General features: G+C 37.0%; 1 protein-coding gene across 1 annotated transcript; it reads right to left on the minus strand.

Annotated features, from left to right (window-relative positions):
- Nucleotides 1–6,651: 6,651 nt before the first annotated feature.
- ghitm (growth hormone inducible transmembrane protein) lies at nucleotides 6,652–12,640 on the minus strand. The gene is made up of 9 exons (XM_015383078.1): nucleotides 12,556–12,640; nucleotides 11,666–11,827; nucleotides 10,503–10,605; nucleotides 10,291–10,402; nucleotides 10,049–10,190; nucleotides 9,841–9,949; nucleotides 8,428–8,616; nucleotides 7,307–7,478; nucleotides 6,652–7,234 (listed from the first exon to the last, which is right to left on the minus strand). Exons 2-9 carry the CDS (start codon nucleotides 11,795–11,797, stop codon nucleotides 7,147–7,149), a joined length of 1,047 nt encoding a protein of 348 aa, XP_015238564.1. The 5' UTR covers nucleotides 11,798–11,827; nucleotides 12,556–12,640; the 3' UTR covers nucleotides 6,652–7,146.
- Nucleotides 12,641–13,051: the final 411 nt, after the last annotated feature.

Below are 13,051 nucleotides of genomic sequence, written 5' to 3' on the forward strand. Positions count from 1 at the left end.
AAACTTGTGAGAGTATTCAAGGTAAATGCAACTAAGACATATAAAATATATAGACTGTTCTCCCTGCTGCCCTCATCCGATGCAGGTCCAGAAGATTCCCAAACAGCTTCTTCCCCACCGCCATCTGATTGCTGAACTGTTGTGAAAACTCTTAATCATGTCACAGACTCTGTATCACACTGATAACACCAAAACGAAACACTGCATACTTGCACCATATATACGTATCTAATGCTCTGAACTTCCATATCAACGCGTTTTTTGTTGGGTTTTTTTGCACCATGTTTTTTTCTCCCACACTGTGTGCATTTCATCACTGCTGTACTTTAAGGAATGGAAATGTTATGAGTATGTGTATAGAAAATGACAATAAAAGGTGTCTAAGTCTAAAATGTTTTACAAGAAAATGTTAAAACATGTCAAATCAGTCCCTGTTGGAATCATGCAATAGGTTGAAGACCGGGAAGTAAAAGTACATTTTTAAAACTTTAAGTAAATCCAGATGATAAATTGCAGAGTGCACTACATGAACTCATCAAAATAATCTGGTTCATATCTGAGGGAACAAGAAAGTTCATAAGGGGCAAGCTGCTCATTTACAGAACGTGTGAAAGAGAAGGTCAAGATAGCATTATAATTATGATCTATTGAGGTTAAGGAGCAATGATTGATGGTCTGCAGGTAGCTTTTTTACAGAACAGTCCTATTTGTGGACAGATGCCGAATGTTAAGAGTAGTAGCAGCTTATTTTACTGTCAAGTTTCAAGTTAGGATACAATTAGATGCCTGTTTTATAGTTAGGGTTAAAATATGATCCCAGGGAGGGCAGATGAATGCAATTGATCCAGCAGTTTCTATTAGGTCTACACCTCTGTCTTCCTCCTGTTCAGTTAAATAAGAGGCAAACATTAGGCGCTTAATGCGCAGATCTGGATGGATTTTCTTCCAAACTCTTCAGAGGTAAGTATTTTTTTTACAATATACGGTAGAAGTTGCTATTTCCAGATCAGACCAGTCATTGAGAAGCTAACACCATTCATCTCCCCGAACAGTCCATTTCAACCATGATGCATGGTAGTATACAGGGTCTTTTGGAAGACTGCTTTGATGGCTGATTGTCATTTATGTTTGGTAACCGACCCTTCCAGACTTTCGGTTTACAAGTTACTTATTTTTGTTACTGTAAAGAGCTAAATGTAGGTCAACAATGGATGGAAACCTGTTGAAGACTGCAAAAAACCTACGACTGGTCCACAGGTTCACATTCCAGCAGGAAAAAACAAAAACTTACTAAGAGTTTAAGGAGTAAATCTGGTTGAGAAATGTAATTAAGAACTGTGAAAAAAGACTTGAACAAATGTGATCACAGGCACTATGTAGTCTGAATGAGGTATGAGGAATGAGTTATTTAGCAAAGCAACCATTTCTGACTAGGGAATGTGAACACAAAGCCATACTTATCAAATCTTTTTAAGCAAGCAACATTTGAAAATGATGTATTCCTTTTCAAATTTCAGTTTTAAAGTTATTCACTTCAAGGGATATACATGTTTGTATTCTGACTTTTGTAATCTTAGTTTGTTCCTGTTATAGCTCTGGCAAACACATTAAAAAAGGTCCTAAAATCTATGTTTTTCATTGCCAGAGACAATGTAATATTTCATCCAAATGAATTTGATATGTGTTGTACTTAATAAGTCATGAAACAGCTGCAATAAAATAGCTACTGAATATTTCCACAGCAACAGTGCAATAATTTAGCATAAAAGCAACTGAAATAGTGAAAAACTACAGAAGGCTGCACAAAAATCCACATTTTATTTTTTAAATCTACAGTAAGGAAGATGTTTAAGAAAATAGATAAAATAAAATTAAGAAATACCCAAAGCTTTAAAAGCTTCAGTAAAATGATTTGTTTGAGAAATTATGCACCAGAATTTGTTTCTTTCTGTATTTTTCATTAAGGTTAATAGGGTGGGATATATATTTTTGTGCACACTATAAGTGTTAGGATTCCAGTTTGTGTGGGTTTTTTGTGTGTTTTCTTTTGTTCTCCCTTTTCACCACTAGATGGTGATCTCTGCTTGTTTGGGCCTTTTCGCACACCTGCGGCTCGTTGGGTCATCACCAGAGGAGTATTTGAGCAGTGGGCTGTCACTACCTCGAGGCCAGAGTGTTTGCCAGTATTGGGTACTCTAGCCAAACTGAGATTAGCAGAGTCTAATTATTACCTTGTCTCTCTGAGTCTAAGCTTTGTCTTTGTTCTCCGGTAGGATGCCTTCCTGATCCACTGGATAAGCCCGGACCTTCTACCCCCTTGGAAGGAATTATTTGAGTCACATTGAGCAAGGGGAAACCTCCACCAGATCCGTTCAAGTCTGCTTCAGGAAAACCAGGTGACAGTCCGCTCCATGCTCCTCTGGACCCCACGCTAGTCTGCCTATCTGCCCTCCAACAAGTTCATTCATCTCTGGATAAAACCCCACAAACTGGATCCTAAGGAAAACCAAGAGCCCCCCAAACAGGTTCCGGTTCACCAGTCCGCTGAGGTTCAACTGAGTTTATCCTGCTGTATAACCTCTCACTCTGTTTGTTAACCTACAAATAAACCAGTTAACTTCAACACTTGGTTTTCTAAGTGTGTCTCTGCATGTGGGTTAGAACCTTAAAGCCCATCATGACAATAAGTTTTTAATAATATCATGTTATTTACAAATAGGATATAAATACTGCTTTATTTAAATATTTTAGTTTGTTGTTTTTATCTTTGGATGTTACTTGTACTTCATTAGTAAAATTAATCTGCAATTTATCCCAATTAATAAAAATTGCACTGATGTTTTATAATCCAACAGCCAAGAATGAAAACATATAGTTCTTTAGTTTTTATTGAATATCAGTATTACGCGTGGAGCATGATACTTTTCAGCCTGCGTGTTTAACGAAGGTCTTTAAACGTCATTGTTTTTATTTTTGAACAGTGCTTTTCACCTCGGAAAAGAGAGAGGGAGCGACTTTGCACCTTGTCTGAAAGCAGGTGTCGAACGAGTGCACAGATGTGTGACGTCTCAGCGAAGATGTGAACTGTACTGACTCATGCCGTGCTGCAGAGTCTGCCTCCTGCATTCACAGCTATATAAATAGTCTCCAGTTTAATATCAGTTGGTAAGTAGAAAAATGGCAGAGTTGTATGAATATAAGATCCCCTACAGAAAGGGTATTAGATGTTGTAGAACAAAATATATATATATATATTTTTTTTTTTTAAGAAAACATCCATGGAGCTGAGATATAAAGGAGTTTGTGTTACTCAGGATTCAGTTGTTACTAGTATACTGCCTGTAAAGGTAGTCTACACTCCTTTAATATACACAAGTACTAACTTAAGTACTCCAATGAGATGAGTTCTTCTTTAAAATACTATTACCAAGTTTATCATAGTCTTTTTAGCCATGCAGTGAAAACATTTATCGGATTTGCTGATTTGGACGGCACTTCTGCCAACGTATTAGAGAAGAATGACATAAAATTACAAATGCTTTATTTAATAGATTTGCTGTTTTATGTGCTTAAACAGTCACACCTCAATCTTAGTTAAAGGCATAGTGCAGGATGTTGATCATCAAAATAAGTGGTCCTCCTTATTGTCTATCATTCTGGTGATATGTTTAAGGTCCTCCTGCGTGCTCGTCCCCATTTTCACTTACCAGTGATGAGTGTGACATAGTGGAACATTTGCAAATCTTCTTTTGGAAAGTAAGCTTGTGCAAACAGCAACTTTTAACCAAACTGGAGAAATGGACTTGTGCATGCTCTCGCATGCGTTTAATAGGCATTCCCTCTCGGAAGCGGGTACAGGGTTCTGCATATGAATTTTTTTTTAAGTGGAGAGGTCACATTGTCACATGCTTTTAACCTAATTTGAGGTTAAAAGCTTTGAAAGGGATGTGAAGCAAGCCATTTATGTTGAGAAAAAAAAAACCTTAAAAAGAGTGGGTGGACTCAGGTTTCAGCTCTCGAAAACCTACAATGCAGCAATAGAGCTGATCCCTTCCCACTATTATCTCAACCCCCATCGCTATGCAGGGGACCAAAACATCTCACCTGGTCAGCCAGGCCAATATTGACCCAACGACTCTCATTACTAAGGGCGGATCTGTTCTTGCAGTTCAATGTGAATGTTTTCTAAAACTAAACAAGTCTTTGCTGGGCTACTCTATAAAGCTTGGAACTCAACGCTAATCCAGACATTTTGAATTGAAAGAGCTTCCTGGATGGGAAGCAAAACAACTTCAGACTTGTAAAACAAAGTCCAGAGATTTGTTTTTTAATTTTTTTTGGAATGACTATAACCTGGATGACTTAGTATCTTCACCAGCGTTTTAACCTCATTCCTCCTCTATACTTTCATCATAATCAATCCTATCTCTCTCATGTCTAATCTTTCTCATTGGTTTTAGCTTTTAATTTTTACTTCTTTTATCCCTTTTCTGTCCTTCCTACCTTGTTCTTTCCTCATCTCTTGTCCCCTTCTCCTTGTTTCTATTATCCCTACATCCTTTATCTTTTACTCCTACTTCTCGCACCCCTTTTCCAGCCTGATTTACCCCAAACTCCTACCACTTTAATCTCTTTCCTCATCCCTATTTCTTTCATTCACATATTCATCTCTTATCCCTCAGTACTACCGCCTTTATTCAACACCATTCCCTCCATACTCTTAACATCTTTTCTTGCATCCTCATCCTTTTCATCTTCCCTATCATTCCTCACTCCTACCCTTAACAATCATCATACCATCTGCAATCCAACAGTTTTGAAATTATGTATTAGTAGCTTACAGTAGTTATATAAGACTATAAAATGAACATTAGATTACATAAATCATGACGCAGAATCTGTTGCATTGTGCTCTGTCTCCCAACATACAGGGCATTTAAACAGTAAACCTTTTGGAACCAAACAATTTATTAGTCATGAATTTAAAATCTGACTGACAGACATTTTCATCCCAAATGATGGAAAATCACTCAACCAAAGCCTGCTCCAATTTTATCCATCATTACCCTCTTCACCCCTCCCATTAGGGTCGTTTTCTTACATGGTATTTGCAGCATGCAAGTCCAAATCATTCACATGATCTGAGCCGGTTTAAAATAAGGGCTTGGCAGCAGCACGCTACACGTGTCCACGCCCCTTCCAAACACCTGTATATTTACAGATGTTAGCATCTGCTGCAAGTGCCCTGGTTTGACGATTTAATTCTAGAGGAGCAGCCAGATGGTGGGACAAGAGGATTACCAAGCTAAGCCTTTGTCATCTGCTGCTTCACATCGAATAGTTTATGGGGAAACGGGCTACAGGGTGGACCCCTGATGGTTGAAAAGTCTGGCACAAGCAGAGGGGAGTGTGGATAACAAATGTCAAAACAAGCAGGCATTTAACTCTAAGAGTACTTGGCAGCAGTAGGGGGTTAAGAAGGAAACTGCGGGAGATGAGACACCGAAGGTCATCAGAATGTCTAACAAGTTTTTTTTTTTTCATATTAGGAAAATTTGCACAATTAGATACTGACTAAATACTTTTTTGCCCGATGACATGTAATTCTAGCCTGTGTTTACATGAAGTACAGGATTATACGAGTATGGGTGAATGGATTTTTGTTTCTTAGAGGGTTGTGAGTACTTTATCATGTTGAGGTGCATAGTCGTTAGAGTGGATGAAATGGTAGAAGACCTGCAGCACACAGCATTCATCCGGTAGGCCACACCTGTCTAAGGGACACAGACACAAGCCATGATTTCAGGACTCCCATACGCAGGTCAGCGGTGAAGCAGTGAAGAAGCGCTCAGGCAACAAAAACACCAATGAGACATGGGGCCATGAACTCCCCCTTGAACAAACGTCTCCAACTTCTAAGCCCCCCCAGCAGCCCAGGGCCCACACCGGTGTCTAGCAGCAGCACTGCTCAGCACCAAGCTGGGGAGACCATCGCACAGCAGAGGCATAGAATCCAGGTCCAGAAGACAAACCCCTTCTGAAATTTCCTTCATCCTTTTTATTCTTTATTTAGTAACAGTTTAAAAAGTATGTCACATTTTTATATAAACTATATATACTGCTAATTTATATACACATTTAAAACTTTGCTGTGATAATAGGTTTTCTCTGTTTAATACTTGTAAATCTAATAAGAAATGGAAGTTTTGCCTTTTTTACTGTTTATTGGCAAAGTATGATGGATAGATATTGTGTTTTGTTCAATGTCTGTCTACCCACTGTGGTCTCTCCATTTCTAGTAACACTTGCATAATATTGCTGATGAAATTTAAATCATCATTTAATTGTGCATTCCAAAATAACTTGGCATATGTAATGTTTTAAACACACAGATTGATTATTTATTCATCTGCTAGGACATTTAACTGTGCATTTATTTAATGGGACACTCACAAATATTTATAAAATAATTTTTATTCATTAAACTTGATTTCGTCCAGGCCTCTGTACACCTGACTGGTCACATCAAAATTATTTCAAAGAACATTCTGGAACTCAGGACTTAAACAGCTCCCTTTGGGAAACACTGCTCTAGTGTAATGCAAGCCAATAACATTCACCATGTGATTTGTTTAAACATCACTTCAAAAATGATTTAATAACTGTTTATTTATTGCAGTTGAAAAAGCTTCATGTTATTCAGAAACATATACATTTATTTCCCCCAGTAATGACAGTGATAAAACAGTGAATGTTTAATCACAAACAAACGATGTGGAAGTATTTCAGTTGGCATGCAGTAGATCTGCTAAATTATATTTGAGGTTTGCCAGCAAAAATAAATAGAAAAACTATAGTACAAAAGCAGCGTGTCAACTTCCCTCTGACAGATTTAACAGATGCTTGCTCTCCCAGAAAAAAACAAATGTTTAATAATCAAGAAAGAGGTTCATCACAGGGTGTAATCAAATTACATGAATTTCTCTTCTTGATTTTATTGCCAACTGGCTGCACAGAGTGCCATTCCCAAATCCTTCCAAAGCTTTTAATATCAACTATCAGTCATAAGACTCAAAGGATAACACTTTTATGCTGACTGGAACCTTTGTTTAGCTCTATGGAAGCAAATAAAAGTGGAACAGACGTTTACTTCCTCTTGCCGCCACCGCCACCAGCTAGAATCATTACCAGCCTCATGAAAATGTTCAGCGTGTCCATGTAAATCCCCATACACCTGTTGGGCAAAACCACACATAAGATCCACATACAACACACGAGAAACTGAATAATACCGGCAATTACTTACGCATTTATGGGGTCGTATTTCTGTGCAGCGTACAGCGGGTGGGTCTCCGCTCTCTTCATAACCTTTTGTGTATCGTAAAGGAGGAACATGCTGAACAGAACTAGGCCTCCATAGACGGCAACAGAATACAAGCCTGCTCCAAATGCTGAGGTGGGTGGAAGGAACATTGACCCTGAACATAGGAGAGAGAAAAAAAAAGGTGGTGTCACTCAATTTTAAAAATGATCATTAAAACCTTGAGTTTTAAATCTGACTACTATTGCACATATGGGGCCTTGCTAAAGTATTCTACAGCTTGAGTAGGATAGTCTGCTGGCAAAGCCCCTTTAAATTTATACAAATTAGGTCTTTATGAAGGAATGTTTGACGTTACAAATTATGTTGTGTAATAGCATAACCCTGCCAAAGTCTAGACCTAAGTGTAATAGAAATCAAATGACAAGACTTCAAATCCGATGTATTGATAATTTGATTGTTTTAGTCTATGACATTAAATATTTAACCAAATATGAATTTCTTGAACAGAAACACTGTTCAGCCAGTTTGATTTGATTCTATCTACTTCTGCAATGACACAGATACAACATTTGCATTTAAAAGATAAAATAACTTGTTAAATCAGACTTAATGGAATAAAAGACACTTTGGTTAAAGAGTATAAACAGTATAAAAGTTGTCATTCCTTGATGTTGTTTACCCGAATCTGCAGATTTGATGTAGTTCATTAATAATTTCAATAGTAACACAAGGACTAAAAATGCTGCTTTCCATGAATGTTTTCTGAACAGGAGAAAAACTGCACCTCCTTCAAACTATTAGGCTCAGAACACTTCAACTGCCAACAAATGTAAGGTAACCTGCAGAATCTTACTTAGCATATTCTTAAAACACCAGCATAATTTTTTTATCTCTATTAAAGTGTTTGGATTTAAAAAAAATGTTTTTTACTGCTAAAACATGATCATAGATGATCAGGTTTTCCAGTATTTTAGGCTTTTAATATGAATCACCGCAGCACTTTATGCTTTGTACAATCTGTAACCTAAAGGTCTTAATATTTACTGTCTTACAGATGCCCTACACCTAATTATTAGTGTGAGAGATATTCAATATCTACTAACCAAGAGAGGAGGCGAATACCACTCCGAAGCCGACAGCAAGAGGTCCTCCCATGTTGAGGAACTTCTCACTTGGAGCACACATAGCCACAGTGGACAGGCCTCCAACAATGCCTGCAGTGTACCAGGCAGCCCTCATCATCAGAGGTCCTCCCAGCAGAGTTAATGGAGCAATGACAGCACCCATTACACCTAAAGAGATAAAAAAAATGAACCAAATAAACATCACAAAAAGCAGCACCTAGATAAACTGTTACTTGTGCGTCTACCACAGCAGATACATTAGTTCACTGGCTAAATGTTATATTTTCATTATTCTAGAAACTACAGAAAAGCTATTTGATAGTATTCTGCTAGATACCAACTAGATTTAGTTGGTGATAATAGTTTTGCTTAAGTCCATTTATTATATTAGAAATAAGTAACAAATATAGGTAACATCATAACTGTAATAATCTGTATGTTTATCATATGAGCAACAGTACAAGTATTATTGTTTTGTTTTAAACAAACCTAGACTAAGAGTTAGACTCAACTTTATTTATCCCTTGGGATTACTCCTTCAGGGAAATTGTGGTTCCTGTAGCTTATGTAGAGTACGAAGGGCAGAGTTAAACTAAGATGCCATTAAAGATAAAAATACAGACAATATAAAAAAAGTTCATAATAATATATTAAGTCAATTTTCAAATTCAAATAATTAGGGGAAAAAAATGTCTTGTTTTTTTTTTAATGTTTTTTAAAAGAATTTATTTATTATCTTTAAGCTGTACTGCCCTCCAGTGGTCAAACAATGCAACTGCATACAAAAAATAACAGGCTCTAAACAGGTTTAAACAGAACTACGTTTCTGTTTGAAAGATGGATAATAATGACGTAATGAATCTGATGGTGGCGAATCAATGTCGGAAATAAAAAAACGTTTTACTTTGGGTTTGCACCTCATTCCTTGCACCATCCCCACCTCACCAGACTTCAGTCTTTATAACAAATTGGGAAAGGGGGAGGTGACGTATGCCGTAAAGCAGTCTAAACATTTGTAGTCATTTTGTGTAGTAGGGTTACTGCCACCACCCTCTAAGTCGCTTAGTGCTGATGAAAGCGATGCAGACCCCCTCAGGCAATGACAAAGGTGTCATACAACTAGCTGTAACTAGTTAAAGCTAAAACAATATTTTATGGTTGAAAAGTTATTTAGTGTTGGTTTAAGGTTAAAATGATACTTAACATTTCTTTAACGTGATTGAGAACAACTACAGCCTTACATTAACCTACAGTATTTCTCAATCAAAGCCATTTAAACTTATCATAGACTGCCAGATAAAAAGCTCAGAAGAGACAAAAGCAAACAAGTTAGAGAAAAACACTCATTTTCAAAACGGGCTTGCATCATCTGAAAGACATCATGTAGCAAACCTGCATGCAGCATCCAAGCAAGGTGTTTGGGCACCGGGCTGTGCTCGTATGAAATGGACCGAACCAGCATCCCTGCTCCAATCATTGCTGCAAAAGTTGCTCCAATTGCCTAGAAATTTGAAGTAAGTTATCAAATTCAAATAAAAAAATTGGTTCCCAAACTAAAATGATCCAAAACGCTTAAACTAAACTCAGATCCAAAACTCACCAGCCAGGACCCCCTCATCATCAGACCCATCAATGCCGGGTTCCTGCTTACAGCTACAGCTGACAGAGCTGTCAGGCCAACGCTGCCAGCAAAGTACATATAGGTGGAATGGATTCTGTCTTTCACATATTGAGGCCAGATCCTAAATAAAAGGGAAAAATCAGCCTTAGGTGGAATTGAACTTAACTGGAAAGGTGTGATTTAAAATGGATATTGTCTACTCAAACTGTTTTGTTACTCACATTGATTTCTCTATGGCACCGATTTCATTGGACATGCCGAGACCGTAGTAGCAAAGAGCTCCAAGGCCCACCACTGCACCTCCCGCAAGAATCATCCTTCCCATGCTATCAACTAGCAGAGGACACAAAAACAATTTCACATACATGTTTAAAAGTGTAATCGTATTTCTAATATTACTTTTAAAATTATATAGTGAGTGTAAACCAACTACTTTTGATGGCTGTGTCGGTTGCTGGTTCAAAGGCTGCCTCTTTCAGCTGCTCCCTGCTGGTTTTTGCACGGCGGAATCCAAATCTGGCCTTTGAGGAATAGCCCTTTGGAGAAAAGAACAGGTTTGACCAAAAAAATTAATATAACTGTGGTTTTATATCTGAAAAACATCAGATTTTTTGCTTTTATGTAGCTGTATAGATGTTAATATTAAATCATTATGTTTCATGTCTCTAAATTGAGTCTTTTATCCAATATCTCCAACAACAGAGTTAATCATTTAACCCTGAAATACTTGCTGTAATGACAGTAGAAGTAAGGCTTTGCTGTCAAAGTTCATAAGAGCTTCAACTCCTTTATAAACATTGAAATAGCACACTATGACAACACTCATTATTAGAATGGCTGCTAAAGCATCTAATTAACTGGGTAATAGTTTGAAGAGAGCCAAGATTGTTAAATTATGTCTGATAAAATAATTTGAAATTTAGATCAGCCTGAATGTAAACTAGGAAGGAAGGTTTCCCAAATTGTGAAGGTTGCCTGGAATAAAAAAAAAAAAAAAATAAATAAAAATGCACAAAGCAGGTCTTGCTTTGCATGTTTTTCATAGGATATTCTATTTTGTTTCTGGGCCCATACTGCTGTCTAAACTCCAATGCTTTACATGTCACAGTGGTTTTATTCAGCTATCTTGCATCTCCTTTGAACTTCATGGTGCTGATCGCTCACTAATATTCATTAACTAACATACTAGGCCCTGCAAAAACAGCTGGTTTTGTCCTGAAATAAATCATATATTACTTTTATAAAAACAATTACAAAAACGATCTATTGCTCTCCTTTACCTTTAAAGATGAGTGTCTTTAAATCACATCAAATTTCAATATCAAATTGAAAATGTTGTTTCAAAGACATTAATCATTTTGTAAAGTACTGCCAGATGAGGAGTTCAAGTAACTTGACAGCAGGTAAATAAAATGGTTAGCTGAAAAGAATGTTGTCCCGTTCAAATATGCAGCAAAAACAATTTAATCCAATGTCAATTTTAAACTGTGTTATGCCGCCATATCTGTCAAATACAAAACATTGAGCAAACAAGGCAACATAAACAAACACCAGAGAGCAAGATTTACCAATCAAGTCTTAAAGTATTTACAATACCTGCTGAGGACGTAGTAGAGGTGGGCAGGCCTTCAGGGTGGGAGCTCTCAGGGCTGAGGAGCCCTGTGAAAACACAGGACGGAGCCCAACCAAGGGGAGACTCCTCAGGCATGTCAGCCTTGACACCAACATGTTTAGGATTTCCCTCTAGCGTTTAATGACCTGAAAAACACACAACAGTTTATACAAGTTTCATAAACACATATATAATTTACATTGTTCTATAAGTTTTAAGGGTTATATTTCGATCGATTCGATTGTTATAACCTATATCATTAAGTTCATTACAATTAACTCCTTAAGTATCTACAAGCTCAGTATGCATTGCAGGGCTAAAAACATTTCCAATCATTTGCTTTGTACGAACATAATAAACTATTATGTTATTACAAAAACAGAACCAAGGGAAAGACACTCTCGAAGATCAGACTCAATTAAATTATAGCCAAAGAAGAATACCTAATTATAAAAATATTTTACGCTTAGTAGAAAAATAAATAACTAATAACGCCAGAGAATATTATTTAACCCAGTTAGCTAGCTAAGGCTTAAGCTGCCTGTGCAAATTCTCAGCCACCTGGCTCACAACAAAAATCGCCATTTTTTTTAATTTTTTTTTTTATGTTCACTCATGAGTCACAACTCTGGCGATTCGCACTAAATAAATCTGTATTTGAAGTCCTGATTTTAAAGCACCTGGACCCCTATTTTCCTTGGAGTCTTTAGCACAAAGCTTGCTTCGTGGTTTGGTAACAACGTTTTTGTAAAAGGCCTGAAACCTCTCAGAGATTAAGAGAGTTGTAATAAAAATTCAAATAAACAACTTAGCATTTATTCCATATAATTTGGTGAAGTAAAAAAGACTGAGATAGTAAGTAAACGCTTCTTACCCAGAGAAACGTCCGAGGTTCACCTTTCCGCTTGAAACTGCGCGAGTCTCTGACGCAACTATTTTGTAACGAGCTTCATCTTCCGGAAGGTTCCAGATGCTGCGTCATCACTGAGCGACAAAATAACTAGGAGTTGTAGTTCAAATAGGACGTAAATCATGCAAGAACAAATTATTAAATATTTTGAAGCATCAAAGTTTGTTTTTCTTACTTGCATTTAATCCAGAAGGATGAATTTGTTACCTAATAAAGCCAACACTTTTTGGGGAAAACAGTATTTTTTTTTTTTTTTTTTTGTAGTTTATTTGTTAGGAACCATGTTCAACTAACAGTAGCCTAAACCAGTGTTACCGTGTCTCGTTTTATTTTGAACCCCTTTGGGCATTTTTTCTTACCATGAGTACCCCTCTCAGTCAAAAGCATTGGTAATTATCCAAAAGTGGAACAAACAAGAACTGGTTATAAAATAAAAAAATATATATATTTTACCAATTTA

This window comes from Cyprinodon variegatus, unplaced genomic scaffold (genome assembly GCF_000732505.1).
Source record: "Cyprinodon variegatus isolate N-32 unplaced genomic scaffold, C_variegatus-1.0 Scaffold276, whole genome shotgun sequence".
NCBI lineage: Eukaryota > Metazoa > Chordata > Actinopteri > Cyprinodontiformes > Cyprinodontidae > Cyprinodon > Cyprinodon variegatus.